The 14,807-nt window shown below is 45.2% G+C and overlaps 1 protein-coding gene across 2 annotated transcripts in view; it reads left to right on the forward strand.

Annotated features, from left to right (window-relative positions):
* Positions 1-6,534: 6,534 nt before the first annotated feature.
* Positions 6,535-14,807, forward strand: part of VGLL1 (vestigial like family member 1) — a 31,866-nt gene continuing 23,593 nt past the window's right edge. The window contains exon 1 of one of the 2 annotated variants that reach the window (XM_058658667.1): positions 6,535-6,620. In XM_058658667.1, the coding sequence (XP_058514650.1) occupies positions 6,571-6,620 (50 nt within the window). In that variant the 5' untranslated portion in view covers positions 6,535-6,570. Of the gene's footprint in view, positions 6,621-13,642; positions 13,878-14,807 lie in introns of those variants that run through there. The other variant, XM_058658668.1, reaches the window with a different exon arrangement.

Below are 14,807 nucleotides of genomic sequence, written 5' to 3' on the forward strand. Positions count from 1 at the left end.
AGAAATCTTCCATCTGCTGGTTGGTTCTCCCAAAAGAGTGCAATGATTGGGGCTAAATTTAAACTCAAAACAGGAGCCAGAAAATCCAGTTTGATCTCCCATGTGGGTGATAGGGGCCCAAGCTCTTGGACCATCTTCTGCTTTTCCAGGCATATTATCCGGGGCCTGAGTTGGAAAGGAAGCATCTTGAACTCGAACCAAACTGGCAATCTGATATGGGCTGCCGATATCAGAGATGGTGGCTTAACCAATGCACCACAACCGAGCCTGTATTGCCAATATTCTTATGATTTTCTATAGAATTCCAGATAGAACCTTTATGCAATTTTTAGACCCTTACTTCAGTTCATTTCAAATCAGCTATTTTAGGGCCAGCATTGTAATTCGCTGTTAATGTGCTTGGAAAGGGGGCTGTAGATGGTCAAATTACTGGATGCCTGCGACCCATGTGGGAGATATGGAAGAAGCTTCTGACTCTTGATTCTGCCCAGTCAGCTGTCTGTTGTGGCCGTTTGGGGCTGAACCAATGGATAGAAGATCTCTCTCCACTTCTTCTCTTTCATTCTGCTTTTCATATAAATATGAACCTACAAGAGAAATTTTGAAGTCAGTTGGCTCAAAAGATGTGTGCTTCTTACCACACTGTATGTTATGTGACTAGATTTGTTTAGATAAGTAAAACATTTTCTAATGTAAAAAGATAAACACTCCTTTCTAAAATCACAAATATTGCAAATAGCCAAAATCTTAAATGCCGTTTGGCATAAGGTATGCCTGCTTAAGAAAGATAGTTCATTATCTAAAGTTAATATTTGTTTGTTTGTAATCCTACAGGTTTATTTTACCAAGGTTTTGGAACCAAGAAAATACTAATATTATGATAGTCAAGATGTGCCACCATCAGAATGCGTAAACGCTGTCTTGTGTTCATATTTGAATTGCCGACAGCATGTGAAGGCTGTTACAGTAAGATGTATTGTTTGTTCAACCCAGGCTACATTACAGAAAGCTAGGACAGCAGGAGCAGTACATAGATGGCTTTTTGCTGCCAGTCTTTTATTTTGTGCTTCTACTTGGTTTATGCTGAAAATAGTGCTTATAATATGAGAAGTCATGCTCAGAATGGAACATATCAGAAAAGATGTCTATTTCATTGAAAGGCGGAGAGAGACAGAGTCGGGTACTCCATCTGCTGGTTCACTTCCCAAAGGACTGCAACAGCAAGGGTTGGGCCAGGCTGGAGCCAGGAGCCAGGAATTTCATCCAGATCTGCTGCAGGAGGTCCTGTTCCATGGATGGTAGAGGCCCAAGTTATTGGGCCATTATCTTTTGTCTTGCAGGTGCATTACCAGCATGCTGGATGGGAACTGGAGTAACCAGGACTTGAATGGTGCTCAGATGGGATACCAATCACTTGAGTGGCAGCTTAACTTGCTATACTACAATACTGGTCCCCAGCATAAAATGTATTTTTCACTTACATTTTTTTTCCAGGCTCATCCTAGAAGTTAGGCTTAAACATTATTTGTAAACCTGCAACATCTTAATATGGAAATTTCCATATTCAACCAAACATGTATATCTTAATTTAATATTTTAAAATGCGATTATCTTGAACTCTTCTAAAGCAAGTTCATACTGCCTCTTAAATTAAAAAGCATAAGATTGAGTTTTTATGGGATTCCTAAGAAATTAGATTAGGAATAATGACAATGTGTACAGTGCTTCTGATAATCACCTTCCTGGGAACCTTGATTGTCTCACTGACATACTGGTATGGGTACTGTATTCACAGTCATCCTAAAATCTGCATAGTTTGGTTCAGTCACTTAGCAAATACATATTGGGCTAGTGTGTGCCCAGTAATATGCTGGATGAAATGGAGCAGCGAACAATACGAGCACGGATTCTCTTGCAACGGCAGTTGCTATGCCTGTATTGAAACATACAGCCTAAAACCAATGTGATCTTGACCCAGAAAAACCACTTCTGGATTCTGGACTAGGACAGGCACATAGGCAGTAAAAATGTGTTACGTGGATTCATTTGTCCTTTTCAGACACTGGCAGCTTCCCACCGCTTCACGGGAGGCAGTTTGTTGGCTACACCAGTACCTTGTGATCAGTCTTCCCCCTAGTCTTACCACCTCAGCCCAACTGTGCAAACCAGAAAATCTGGTTTTTGATAGCCAAAGCCTGTTGGCCCTAACTCATATCTAGAAGCTGAGCACTTTTCCCCACCTCCACTGCCACCACCCTGGTACAAGCCACCAATACCTCTGATTTGCTTGCCTGAAAGCACTTCCCAGCTCATTGCCATGTTGTCCTATTTCAAGAAAAATGTTTAAACATATACTCATTTGAAAGGCAGAGGGCTGAGAAAGGAGGGACCAAGATCTTCCATCTGCTGGTTCACTCTCTAAATGTCAACAATGGCTGAGTCTGAGTCATACTGACGTCTGGAGCCTGACACACTAGCTGGCTATCCCATATACGTGACAGGGGCTTAGGCACTTGGATCATTGTCTGTTACCTTGCCAGTCACATTAACAGGATTGAAGTAGAGCAGCTGGAACTCAAACCAGTACTCTAGTACGTGATGCTGAGGTTGCAGTTAGTGTCTTAGGCACCACAATGCTTGTCTACCAAGAATATTTTTACAGAACAGCCAAGGGCATTAAAAATGATCAGTGCCCCAAATGTCCTGACAGCTTTTTTATTAAAGTACTCTAATAGTGCATAGAATAAAATCTAAACTCTGCACTAGGGTTTTCTCAGAATAGTCTTGAAACATCTTGCTCTTGCCTGACTGTAAATTCATCTCAGAACTCTCCTTTGCCCGTCACTGTTCAGTCGCACAGGCAGTTCAGTTTCTCTTGCCTACCTCAGGACCTTTGCACATGCCTGGGGTGATCTTTTTTTTATTTTATTATTTTTTTCCCATTAATTACAATGTATTACGCGACACAATTTCATAGGTACTGGGATTCTCTCCCCTCACCCCAAACCCTCCCCCCCCCGGTGGATTCCTCCATCCTGATGCATAGCCACAGCTCAAGTTCCGCTGGGATTCCCTCATTGCAAGCATATACCATACATAGAGTCCAGCATCCCATTGTCCAAATTCAACGACCTCTTAGGGAGGCCCTCTCAGGTCCAAAGGCAGAGCCAGCAGAGTGTCATCCTGTTCAACTAGAAGCTCCAACATATCATCAGCAACAATCCAGGTATGATGAGGCTGGTGCAGAGTCCACTGACTGATATAGACCATCAAAGCGTCTCCCCTTGTCCAGTATTTTGCTGCCAACACATAACTGAGGTGGTTGATTGATCTATTCCATCCTCCGTCTTTTCTTGGTTAATGTTCTGATTCCTCCATTATGATTAAGGGAGTTCCCAAAGAAACTTTGAGGTGTTCCCAGACCAGGTTCCTACATGTACTAGTAAGCACAGTGCCCACCACAATCCATCACCCCATCAGCTGGTGGTTGCAACTGCTGGGTTGGTTCTATTCTCAGCCCCGACCTCCACTGGAACCAATGAGTACTGCAGCCCATCCTGGTTCTGGCCATCACACACTCATCCTTCACTTAAACCAGTGGGAGGTGTGCTGGTTGGGTGCTGCATTCCTAACCGGCACAGGCAGCCTTGCCTTGGCATTTTATATTGTATACTTTTTTTTTTATCGCAACTGAACCTGGCCACACCCCCGCACAGCTCCAGCGCACAGACTTGCCAGTGGATAACGCAAGCTAACTCAGCCTGGTCCGCCCCCAGCCTGAGCCAATGTATGCAAGTGGGTTACTTTCCAACGCCTCTTCTGGGTTGTTTACCTCCTTGCTTCCTGCGTTTATTTGTAGGGTCAGTGTCCTGTCAGAGGAACTGTTCAGGTTCCTCCATCAGACCCCTTCCTGGTGTCAGGCTTCACGCATACCAGCAGTTCCTTGGGCCAGCTCCGCTCTTCAACCCACTCTGGTTTCTGCTGTTGGAAGTTTCAGCCCAGCCACGGCTCGTTCATACCCACATATAGCTCTTATATGGCTCAATTGAGGTTGAAACCTAGCCGAGTCCGTCCCACGTCTACCCTGGTCCTCCAGAGCACCAAACTGTGCTGTGGTCTAATCTGGCATGGTGCGTCAAGTCTCAATCCATATTTATGCCAAGGGACTACAACTGTGACCCGACCAGAACTCAGCCCCCTTCCAGTTCCTGCGTTCCTTAGTGGTAGACTCCACCCAGCCATGGCCTCCCCCAAGCTCCCCAACCAGGCCTGTTCCCAGCCAGTATTAAGTATGCCAGTGGTTGCTCTGCATCAGCTCAGCGCGCCCCATAGACTGTCATACCTCCTGCATTGTCTCCACCGGCCCTCCTAAACCATCCAGTGGGGTCAGAATTTCCACGGGGATTGGCCCACACAGCCCGACACATTCTAACCCATGGTATGGTTCTCAAATGCCAGACAATGTCATGGCCTTGCCTACTGTGACCCCTCTGCTAATTCATCATCCTATTAGGCAATGGGGACATCCTGCTGGACAAGCCCGTAATTTTGCCTTTAAATGAACTGGTGATTGGCAATCTGCACTATAAAGTGGGTACAGGATCGTCAGAGGAAGATTTACTGCCTTTGAGAATCTATAGGATTGATATACGTCCCCAGAGCACTGTGGGTTCAGCCTGGAGCCATTCATGCAGTATATCAAAGAACCCAAATTCCAGAACACCCTGGCCGGACGGCCAGCAAGCACAGCCTGGAGCCAAATGGCGCACTCGCCGCCCGGGAGTCGCTCAGCCCATGTACCTGGGTGTGCCGTGCTGGAGATGGGGCGAACCCGAGCCCCCAAGCAGCATGGCTGCCCGGGGGTTGAGGCGCTCAGATCTCAGCCCCACCGCCTGGGATAATCTTTAACCAAGATGGATTTTTCTCATCCTTTAGACTGGTTAAAACCACATGCTTAGAAATCCTGATCATCCTCTGTATCCATAGGAACCAATCCCTTCCCCCTACCCAAATATCCTTTGCTGCTATTACTATTGAGCCTTCCTCAGTGCAATTATTATACTCCTACTTTCATATGTGTTCCTTGCCATCCACCCCATGTCCTGCCATCCTAGCAGCATGGGAACTCTGAACAATCAGAGCTTGTTCCAGGTCTCCGCCCTATCTCCAGTGCCTAGAATGATGAGTGGCATGAAAAATGCAAGCAAATAATTTTCTCAGCATTGTAAAGTGTCATCCTCAAAGTGCTACTGTTAGTAGTTTCACATTTTTAGAAGAATGTGAAAAACTTCAAGTAGGTCAAGGGAAGAGGAGCAGCAAGAGTTATTTATCTATGAAACCAATGAGATAAGATTTGGAGAACATAAGGCATGGTTAATTATCATTTGGGGACACATTATTAGTTTCATTGTAGTCCTTTCTTCCAGTAGTGTAGGAAATTGGAGTTGAAGGATGGAAAAAGACCTTGCTGAGACCTTAGGGGTCCTAAAAATTTATGGAAAATGCATATTATGAAAAATCATGCTTGAATTTCAAAAATGTTGGTACCATAGGAAATTCACGCTTGAACTCCAAAAATCACTTAAACCTTCTAAAGTTTTCTTTTTAAAAAAATATTTATTTTTATTGGAAAGTCAGATTAACAGAAAGAAGGAGAGATAGAGAGAAAGATCTTCCATCTGCTGGTTCACTCCACAAGTGGCCACAACTGCCAGAGCTGAGCTGATCTGAAGCCAGGAGCCAGGAGCTTCTTCCGGTCTCCCACGTGGGTGCAGATCCCAGGGCTTTGGACCATCTTCTACTGCTTTCCCAGGTCACAGGCAGGGAGCTGGATGGGAAGTGGAGCACTCGGGACATGAACCAGTGCCCATACGGGATCCCAGCGCATGCAAGGCAGGGGCCTTAGCCGCTAGGCTGTGGAGCCGGGCCCCTAAAATTTTCTGGCATTTCATCACTAGCACCTCTAACTGAAGAACTTGTGCACCTTTATTTTCATGTATAAAATACCTTTCTTTAATGAACCATTGGAAAAAGTCCTCTGCAACATCTCTTGATTTGATCTCTAAAATAATTTGGTTCTCTTACTCCCCTACATTCTTTTTCCCTACCACTTCACTCTTCCTATTCTGTGAGCTGCTAGAAATATGGCCAAAGTTGGATGCATTTACACCTTGTTTGGATCCCTTATAGAGTAACTACACATGTTATTCTTAACCATTGGGAGTAGCTATGTGGTTACAATGAAGAAATGAGAGCCAGATTCAAACGTAACTGCCAATACTTTGGTTACAGAAATAGTCTTTGGAGTACCAAAAGACTGTGCTTCACTTTCAGTCCCACTTTGACAATGAAATCCCGAATAATAATAGGTACATGGTGAACTCAACGGAGGACTTCCAGTGAATGAGTGGGAGTGTGCAAATACATCCGTAGAATGCAAGAACAGCCCTGCAAATCTTGCTACTTTAACCTTTTTGTATCCAAGTCTCATACAGTTGGAAGTTTACTTATGCAACTTGCAGAAGCATCCATTCATTCCATGAATACAGGCTGTGGGCAAGACATTGCACTATGTCTGAGAATACAAGAAGTAACCAGAGGAAACTGTGGAGACAAAGGCGGTGAGTATATATCTTTCAAATGATAAATTTAGATGGCAGCTGTGGGGAACCAATTGAATCAGTGTGATTCACTGGAGAAAGGATGGAGAGAGAATTCTTTAGCTGTGGTGGTAAGGAATGAAGGTCCTTGAGAAGGAGCCATTCAAGACAATAGCCACAAGCTGAGAAAGCACCTGCCAAGTGAAGAGTTGGGGCGAAATGGTTCCAAGCAGAGGAGATAGGAGCAGGAAAGACTGAGATAGGAATGAGCCTCATGTGTCCCACGCCATTGTGCCTGGAGCAGAGTAAGCAATGGCAGGAGTGGTGCAAGATGAGCTTAGAGACATCTTGGGAACTAGACTGGGAAGGAGCTTGCTTGAGAAGCATGGAATGGAGTGGGTTTATTCAGAGTGGAATGGAAATCCACCAGAGAGTTGAATACAGCTAAAGTAAGCAGTGCTGCAATGTGCTTTGTATGGAAAATGAACAAAAAGGAAGAGCATAGAAGTGAGGCTATCCCCAGCTGAATGCAGTTGCCTAAGTTGGCTTGTATCTAGGCAAGTGTTACACTGCTGGAACAAAAGCAACTACTAGTGACAGACATTCTGGACCTGGTTAACGCCAAATTTGTGTTAACTGTTTTAAAGATATGTGGGAGGCAGTAGCCAGCATGCCGCAGACGGGGTCTGGGGACCTGTGCTCGGGGCATGCATGGGCCCTGGACAGGCAGGCAGGCAGGCAGGGCCCCACACACTGTTGGAAGACCTGCTGCTGGACGCACTGTGACACACTGCTGGAAGACTAGGCTTGGGGACCTGTGCACTCGTGGGCATGGGAAGCTGTAGATTGTTCAGGGAAGGGAGTCTCGGGATGTGTGGTATGGAGGATTGCTGAGGGAGAATGTGACAGGGGAGGGATTTATACTGACTGACCAGGCAACTGCATTTGCAGGTAGACAAGGAAGCTGACATCAGGTAGTTTGGAAGAGGGAAATTGAAAGATTTTTCAGAGTCAGATCAATGCATCTGCCTACCTGGGAGATCTGAGCCAGGCTAGTTAGCATTGACCACCACCCTCCTGCACACATGAAAGCTGGGGTTAGGGTGCCTCTCTGGCAGGGCTAGACCACAAAACCCAGGGCAGTGTCAGGGCACAGGGTGGACCACGTTAGGCTGGGCCATCATACTAACCAGAATGTGAGAGAAGCAGGTCTGGGGGTAGATTTTGTGGTGGATTTATGGGTTTACCCCTGTGGGACTTCCATACCAGCTGGTTTGTTCAAGAGCTGGGTGTGGTTATAGCGCAAGCTACGCATGATCATGGAACTCACTGACACTTTCAGGACCTGGGGTTGGAAACAGGCCAGGCTGATCTTGGCTACAGCACCGGAAGCGCACCTAAGAATTGGGCGTAGGGTGGGCAGGGCCACAACATCCACTAACACACACAAAAGCTAAGACCGGAGTGAGGGGTGGAATATACTAGTAGGGGCCTACCACCTGCTGGCATGCATGAGATCTGGGTGTCAGTGGGCTTGGTGGGGGAACTTGAGGAACTTCCCTGGAGGGCTACAACTCACAATGGTGAGCATGAGAGTTAGGGCTGGGTGTGTACCAGAACTGGCAAGGCTGTTCCACATGTTAGCAAGTGTGTAGGCCGGATTGGGGGCTGGGGAAGTGGAAGGGAAGTGGAAGGGACAAGACTAGGCCAAACTGTAACACACTGGCATGGAAAGGAGCCAGGATGGGGTGTGAGCCATGCAAGACAAGGCTACTACACACATAGGTTTGCATAGGAGCCAGAGATGGAGGTAGATTGGGTAAGCCTAGGCTGCAGCATCCACCAGTGAGAGTTGGAACTAGGGCCATGCTGGGCCAGGACAGAATGCAGCATCTGATGGCTAGGGTCAAGATAGGGGGTAGGCTGTGTCAGGCTGGATAAGAGCAACCACCAGCATACACAAGATCTGTGGCTAAGAGTGGACTTGGTAGGGGAGCTAAGGGGACACTCCTGTTTGGCTATGGTCCCCACTGGTGAGCACAAGGACTGGGAATGGGGCAGGATGGGTTGAATATGGCTACAACATATGTGTGGGCTAGGTCTGGGGTGTGTCAGACTGAGCTAGGACCCAGCAACCACTGGCACTCATGAGAGCCAGAGTGGGTATGGGATGGGATGGGCTAAGCTAGATTGTAGCACCCATTGATCTACATGAGAGCCAGGTCTGAGAATGGGCCAGGCAGGGCTGGACTATAGCACCAAGTGGTAAGAGCCACAACAGGTGTGGGCTGGTCTGGCAAGGCCACAATACCCACTGGTGAAGTTCATGACTGGAGGCAGAGGTGGGGGGCAAATTAGCCTGAGCCAAACACCCATGGAGTCTATCCTGCTGGGCTACTGTTCCCATTTGATGAGTGTGAGAACTGGAACTGGGGGCAGACCAAGCTGGGCAGGGCTGAAACAACCATCGGCCTGCATATGAGCTGAATTTGGGGGAGGGCCAAGCTAGGCCAGGCCACTGCATCTGCTGGTGTATGAAGGGGCCAGGATAAGTGTCAACACATCCACTAGCAAGTGCTGGGATAGGGTTCAAGTTGTGTCAGACTGGAGCACAATGCTACCTGGAAGGTATAAGACCCAGGACAGGTCCTGGGCCTAGCAGAGAAACTCTGGGGACTCTTCTGGGCTGCAGCTGCCACTGATGTTCATGAAAGCCAGGGCTGGAAGTGGGCCAGGCTGGACAATGTGGCAGCACTTGCTGGCATACATGTGTACTACTAGTTAATTGTTTCAATGAGAGCCCTCTTTTTATTCAAGAGTAGAGATGCCCACTGCAATGTATCTTCAATTCCTGTTATGCTTGAGGAGCCCTAATGATGCAGATGAATTCGTTTTAATACTTTTTCTGACTTTTTGACAGTACTTTGAGTTTTTCTTATTATGTTTCTTTTGGCATTTTAATGGGATCTTGGAAAGGGATGAGATTAAATATACTAACTCTATCCATCATCTTGAAATGAAAGTGAGTACCTTCCATTTGAAAATATAACTAAATGAATCCAAAGTTGTTGATTTTCTGCAGTTTTAGACTTTATCTTTTCTTGATTTGCTTAGAATATCATAGCTATGAGACAGTAGAGCATCCTTAAGAAATGGGAAAAAACTGAGGAATATCTCCAGCAATATCATGATTCTATTTGGAGATGATGGTCAACTGTAGTCAAGATGTCTTGTCTCCTAATCCAATTCTTCTACCACTAAAAGTAAGTAAATCAATAATATCTACCGCATGTAGCATAATTACAAAACTCACTGTGTCTGTGCCCATCTTAGTTCTCTGTCTTACTCTTACAGGAGAGCACTGCTTCCTCCTATAGATAACAATTCCTCCCATTTGCACTTTGACCCCATCATCTTCACACAATAATCACCTTACATTATTAATAACATCTTCCTCTATGGTATATTCAACCTCTTGCTGTCAGTGCAATCCTGGCCATTGACAAATAATCATGCTGACATACATCTCTTTATAACAACCTTACTTGACCCCTGAGTCTCCCACCCTCAGATTCTGTTCTTCCTGCACCTCCAAATTCCTGCAAACTATTCCCTATATTGTCAGTGCTAGCCTCTTCCTCTCCTCTTCTGCTAGGCAATGTGGGTATGCCTTTGACCTCATCACTGCAGCAAACATCTCCCACTAAAGTCAATTGATCTCTATGAGTCTAAATCTAAGTGTAATTTTTCAGGCATCAGATTCTCATACTTCTCAGCAACACTTGGTACAAGTGATCAGTTCCACTTTCTTGAAACACCTTCTTGGGACTATTGAAAAACATCTCGCTGTTATTTATCTTATGTCTTCGCTCATTCCTTTCTAGTAACATTTATAGGCTCGTAACTTTCATCATGCTGGTAAACGTTGGACTTACACAAAACTTGATCTTAATGATCTCAATCTCTCTCTATCTCCCTCTCTCCTTCTTGCTCTCTTTCTCTCACTTTCCCTCCCTCCTTACCCCCTTTCTCTCTCCCTCCCTCCTCCCTCCCTCCCTATCCTCTTTAGTCTCCCTCCCCTCTTCATGCCTTCTTACTCTCCCTCCCTCTCCCTCTCCTCTCCCCTCCTCGCCTCTCCTTTCCTCTGGTTAGCTGTATTCTACGGCTTCAACACCCGCCTACACAATTCTGACTCTCCGTTTACATCTCTTAAACGTCTCTTGCCTAACCAGCTATTCCAAGACCCCTCATGGTCAATCGCTCACAATAAAAGTCTTTCAGTCTTCCAAACATGAAGTCTTCCAATATTTCTTATCTCAGTGCAAGCTGCATTTGTAAATCAAGTATGCAACCCCTAAGTTCAGGAATTATCCTTGATACCGCTCCTTCCCTGTATGCAATCAGAGAGCAAATCTGTTGATTCGATTGACTTTCTGACTACCTTTTGAATTCATTTGCTTCATCCTCTTTCCATTTCTTTCCCCACAGCTCTCTTCTCTAGACTGCAAGAACAGCTTTCTAACTGCTCTACTCATATGCACCTACTCCTTTAGCCTTTCTCTACACCATAGCCAATAGTTCATCCATGTTTTCAAAATGCACATCTTACTATGTAATTTCTTTCTCTTCCCTAATGCTCTTTAATATATATTTATGTTAAAATATTGAATAGCTTCTTATTACTCTTAGAACAAAAAGGCAAAACTCCTCATAGTGCTTTGCAAGGTTTCTGTTGCCTTCTCTGTTCTTTTTGTGTGTTGCTACCTCCCATTGTCTCCACTTTAAAAGCACTACTTTGTTTTCTCCTGTTATTCATATTGATCTGGTCCCTCCCACCTCAGGGATTTTGCGCATGCAGTTTCCACTGCTTAGAACATTCCTCCTTCTCTTTGTTTGGTTAACTCCTTCTAAGACTAGGGTGAAGTAGCCTACTGGGTAAAGTCCTTGTCTTGCACGAGCCTGGATCCCATATGGGTGCCAGTTCTAATCCCGGTGGTCCCACTTTCCATCCAGCTCCCCTGCTTGTAGCCTGGAGAAGCAGGAAAGGATGGCCCAAAGCCTTGGGACCCTGCACACATGTGGGATACTCAGAAGAGGCTCCTGGCTCCTGGCTTGTGGCTTTGGATCGGCCACTAGGGGAATGAATCAATGGATGGAAGTTATTTCTCTCTGCCTCAAAAAAAAAAAAAAAAAAAAGACTATCAGGTCTGGGTTCAGCCTTATGTCCTGTCTTCTATGATGACGTCAGCATTCCCTACCCTAGACCTTGTTCGTGTTAGGCACTGACTCATCACCATTGCAATTATATATTTATTTCTATGAATATCTGGAGAAACAATTATATCTCCCTCCACTTATTCCTCATTATTTAATATTTAATGAGTCTCCAGTGTATACCAGAAACTACCTTTCTTGTGTATGAATCAAAATTTTTGAACCAAAATGAAAATATTCTAATTGCATTTTCAAAATCTTTTGAAAGTGTCCCTTCATATTTTAAAAACAAATAAATAATATGAAAATACTATGCAGAAAAATGAAATGGAGTGATAGGGTAGAATGAAAGATTGCCTCTTTGAACAGAACAATTAGAAGGTTTCCCAGGAAAGTGACTGAAGTGATGGAACAAGTTATGAGGATGCCTGGGGGATGCACATTCCAGGGAGAGCATCTAGCTATGGTAAAGACCAGGGAGTGTCTAACCGGCTCAAAGAACAGACATAAAGTCAGTAGGGTGGGCTTGGAGCGAAGCGGACAACAACTGGAAAGCAGGACAGAGATAGAGTTAGGGTTTATGCTCTTGAAAAGCTTATGGAAAGAGAAGCTATTCGAAACTTTTAAAGCAGGAGTAGATGGATTGCATAAATGTTCTAAGGTGACCCCTGTGGCTTCCTTGAAGTGAATGGATGAGAAAGGAGGAAGGGTGGAAGCAGAGGGCCCAGCTAGGGAACTGTGATGATAACCTGAGAAGCACTGCTATGGGCTTGCACTAGGGAAAGTTTTGAGGAAGGTGATTAGGAAGGACTGATCAGAAAGCATTTGGGAGGAAGCAATTTCAGAAATTGCTACTGTGTTCCCCCAACCCCTTTTCTTGGTCTCCTTTTCACTTATAGGAAAAGTCAAAGCCTTTCGGATGACCAATGAGGTCTTGTATGACCTGGCCCTAATCTTTCTCCCCTCACTCCTTGCCCTCCAGCCATACTGGCCTCTGAACTGTCCCGCGGACAGATTAAGCATGCTCTTATCTTTTACATTTGATGTTCCCTAGGATGCCAGGAAAGCAAGAGTCCACATGACTGTCTCCCTCAGGGTTATGGTCAAATGTCACCTTAAATGAGAATTGTTTCTTGTCCACACAGTACAAATTAGCACCCACTTGGGCACCCCTGATTCTTCCCTGTTCCATTTCTCTTCACAGGATTTATCAACGCATACCATTGTACATATAGTGTACATTTGTATATATGCACAAGGCATATAACATGTATTTGCATTTATTCCGGGAAGGCAGAGATTTGATGTGTTTTGCTTATTCCTGAATAGAATTTCCAGAATGATGCCTGGTTCACAGTTGATGACCAATAAATATATATTGAATTAGTGCTGCTGAAATAGAGTAAGAAACAAGCAGAGGAGCAGATGCAGGGCATAGGGCCTGAGTGACAGTGCCACTTACTTAGATAACACTGAGGATTTGCAAAGTGAGAATTGGGATCTTCTGCTCTGAATTTTCTGCCTGTGTCTACTACAAGTTCACAAAAGCCTTCACGGGAGACTGTGACAAATCCAGGATAAGGGGTTCTGAACTCTTCATTAACCCTGTTAGTAAAGACTTCATGCCTGAGACTGAAGTGACATCAGTTTGAGCTAAACCTCATGACTGATGTTTTAGATGCTGTTGATGCTCCTCCCCTCCTGCGCATGGTTTCAGATAAACGACTGGCCTTTGAGTTCAAGCGACAATATCACAAAGTGTTCTTTTTAACACAAAAAATTATTTTTTTAAGAGCTGCCCATTTTCCTCATTCCTGTAGATGCCCAACCAGGTTGACTCGTTGGAGTGCATTTTCTGCATTCTTAATAGATAGCTAGCAGGAAACGCCTTTATATAGCCCAGCTAGCGGGGTAGAAAGTAGCAAGGAGAGGGTATAAATGCCCAGCTCTTGCTTCCCTGAGCACAGAGCCATCGTGGAACAGGTCACACAGCTCTGACCATCCAAACACAACTTTGCCTGACGGAGGATCTTACCCTGTCTCAGGTGATGAGCCTGAATTAAGGTAGGGGAAACCCTGATCTTTTGAGGGGGTAGAGGGATGGAACCCCAACTGGGATGGAATTGGTGGACATCAATGATTTTTTTTTTTTTTTTTTTTTGGTCAGGGAGGTACAATCCGGATTCATTGTGCGTTTGGATTCAAGATCTCATTATGACAACCATCCCTTATGACTGCTCACCCCACCCTCAGAGTTCTGGGTACCATTTTGCAGAACTGTTAAAAAGGTGTCTGTGCAGGCAGACTGTGGGAGAGTTGAGGTCAAACTGCTGGCTTTGGGGTTTGTGTTCAAAGACTTTTTGTAGAAGTTTGGGCAATGTTTTCACATCCACTGGTCTTCATGGTTGGTGACTGATGTCCCCTTAGATGCATCGTCACAGCGTTTCTCTTGCCTAGATTGGAACCACCCCCAAATTTGATCACAAATGAAGAGACCTGTTATAGAGGGCTCTTTTGAAGATGCAACTGCTACTGAAGCTTCTCCAGGGGTGCACTGAGATCAAGTTCCTTTTAGGACTAAGCCATACAGTGGCATGTATATGTACAGTGCGCAATTTTTGTTTATTTATTGGTGTATGTATTTTTAAATTTGAGAATCAGGGAGAGAGAGAGATGGGGTGTGTGTGTGAGAGAGAGAGAGAGAAAGAGAGAGAGAGAGAAAACCTTCCATCTGCTGGTTCACAATTCAAATATCTGCAACAGTTGGGTTTTGGCCAGACCAAATCCAGGACCCAAATGTTTGTGCCATTCTCTGTCGCCTTCTCTGGAGCATTAGCAGGGAGCTGGGGTGGGGAGCAGCCAGCACTGGAACTCCAACCCATAAACTTTGACAAAGGCCACTCTCCAGCAGTGTCTTAACTGTTTTGCCAAACGCCTGCTCCTCTTCTCACTTCTTATATCCCTCAAACAGGAGTATGGGTTCTCTCCATTGGG

Source organism: Ochotona princeps, chromosome X (genome assembly GCF_030435755.1).
Source record: "Ochotona princeps isolate mOchPri1 chromosome X, mOchPri1.hap1, whole genome shotgun sequence".
Classification (NCBI taxonomy): Eukaryota; Metazoa; Chordata; class Mammalia; order Lagomorpha; family Ochotonidae; genus Ochotona; species Ochotona princeps.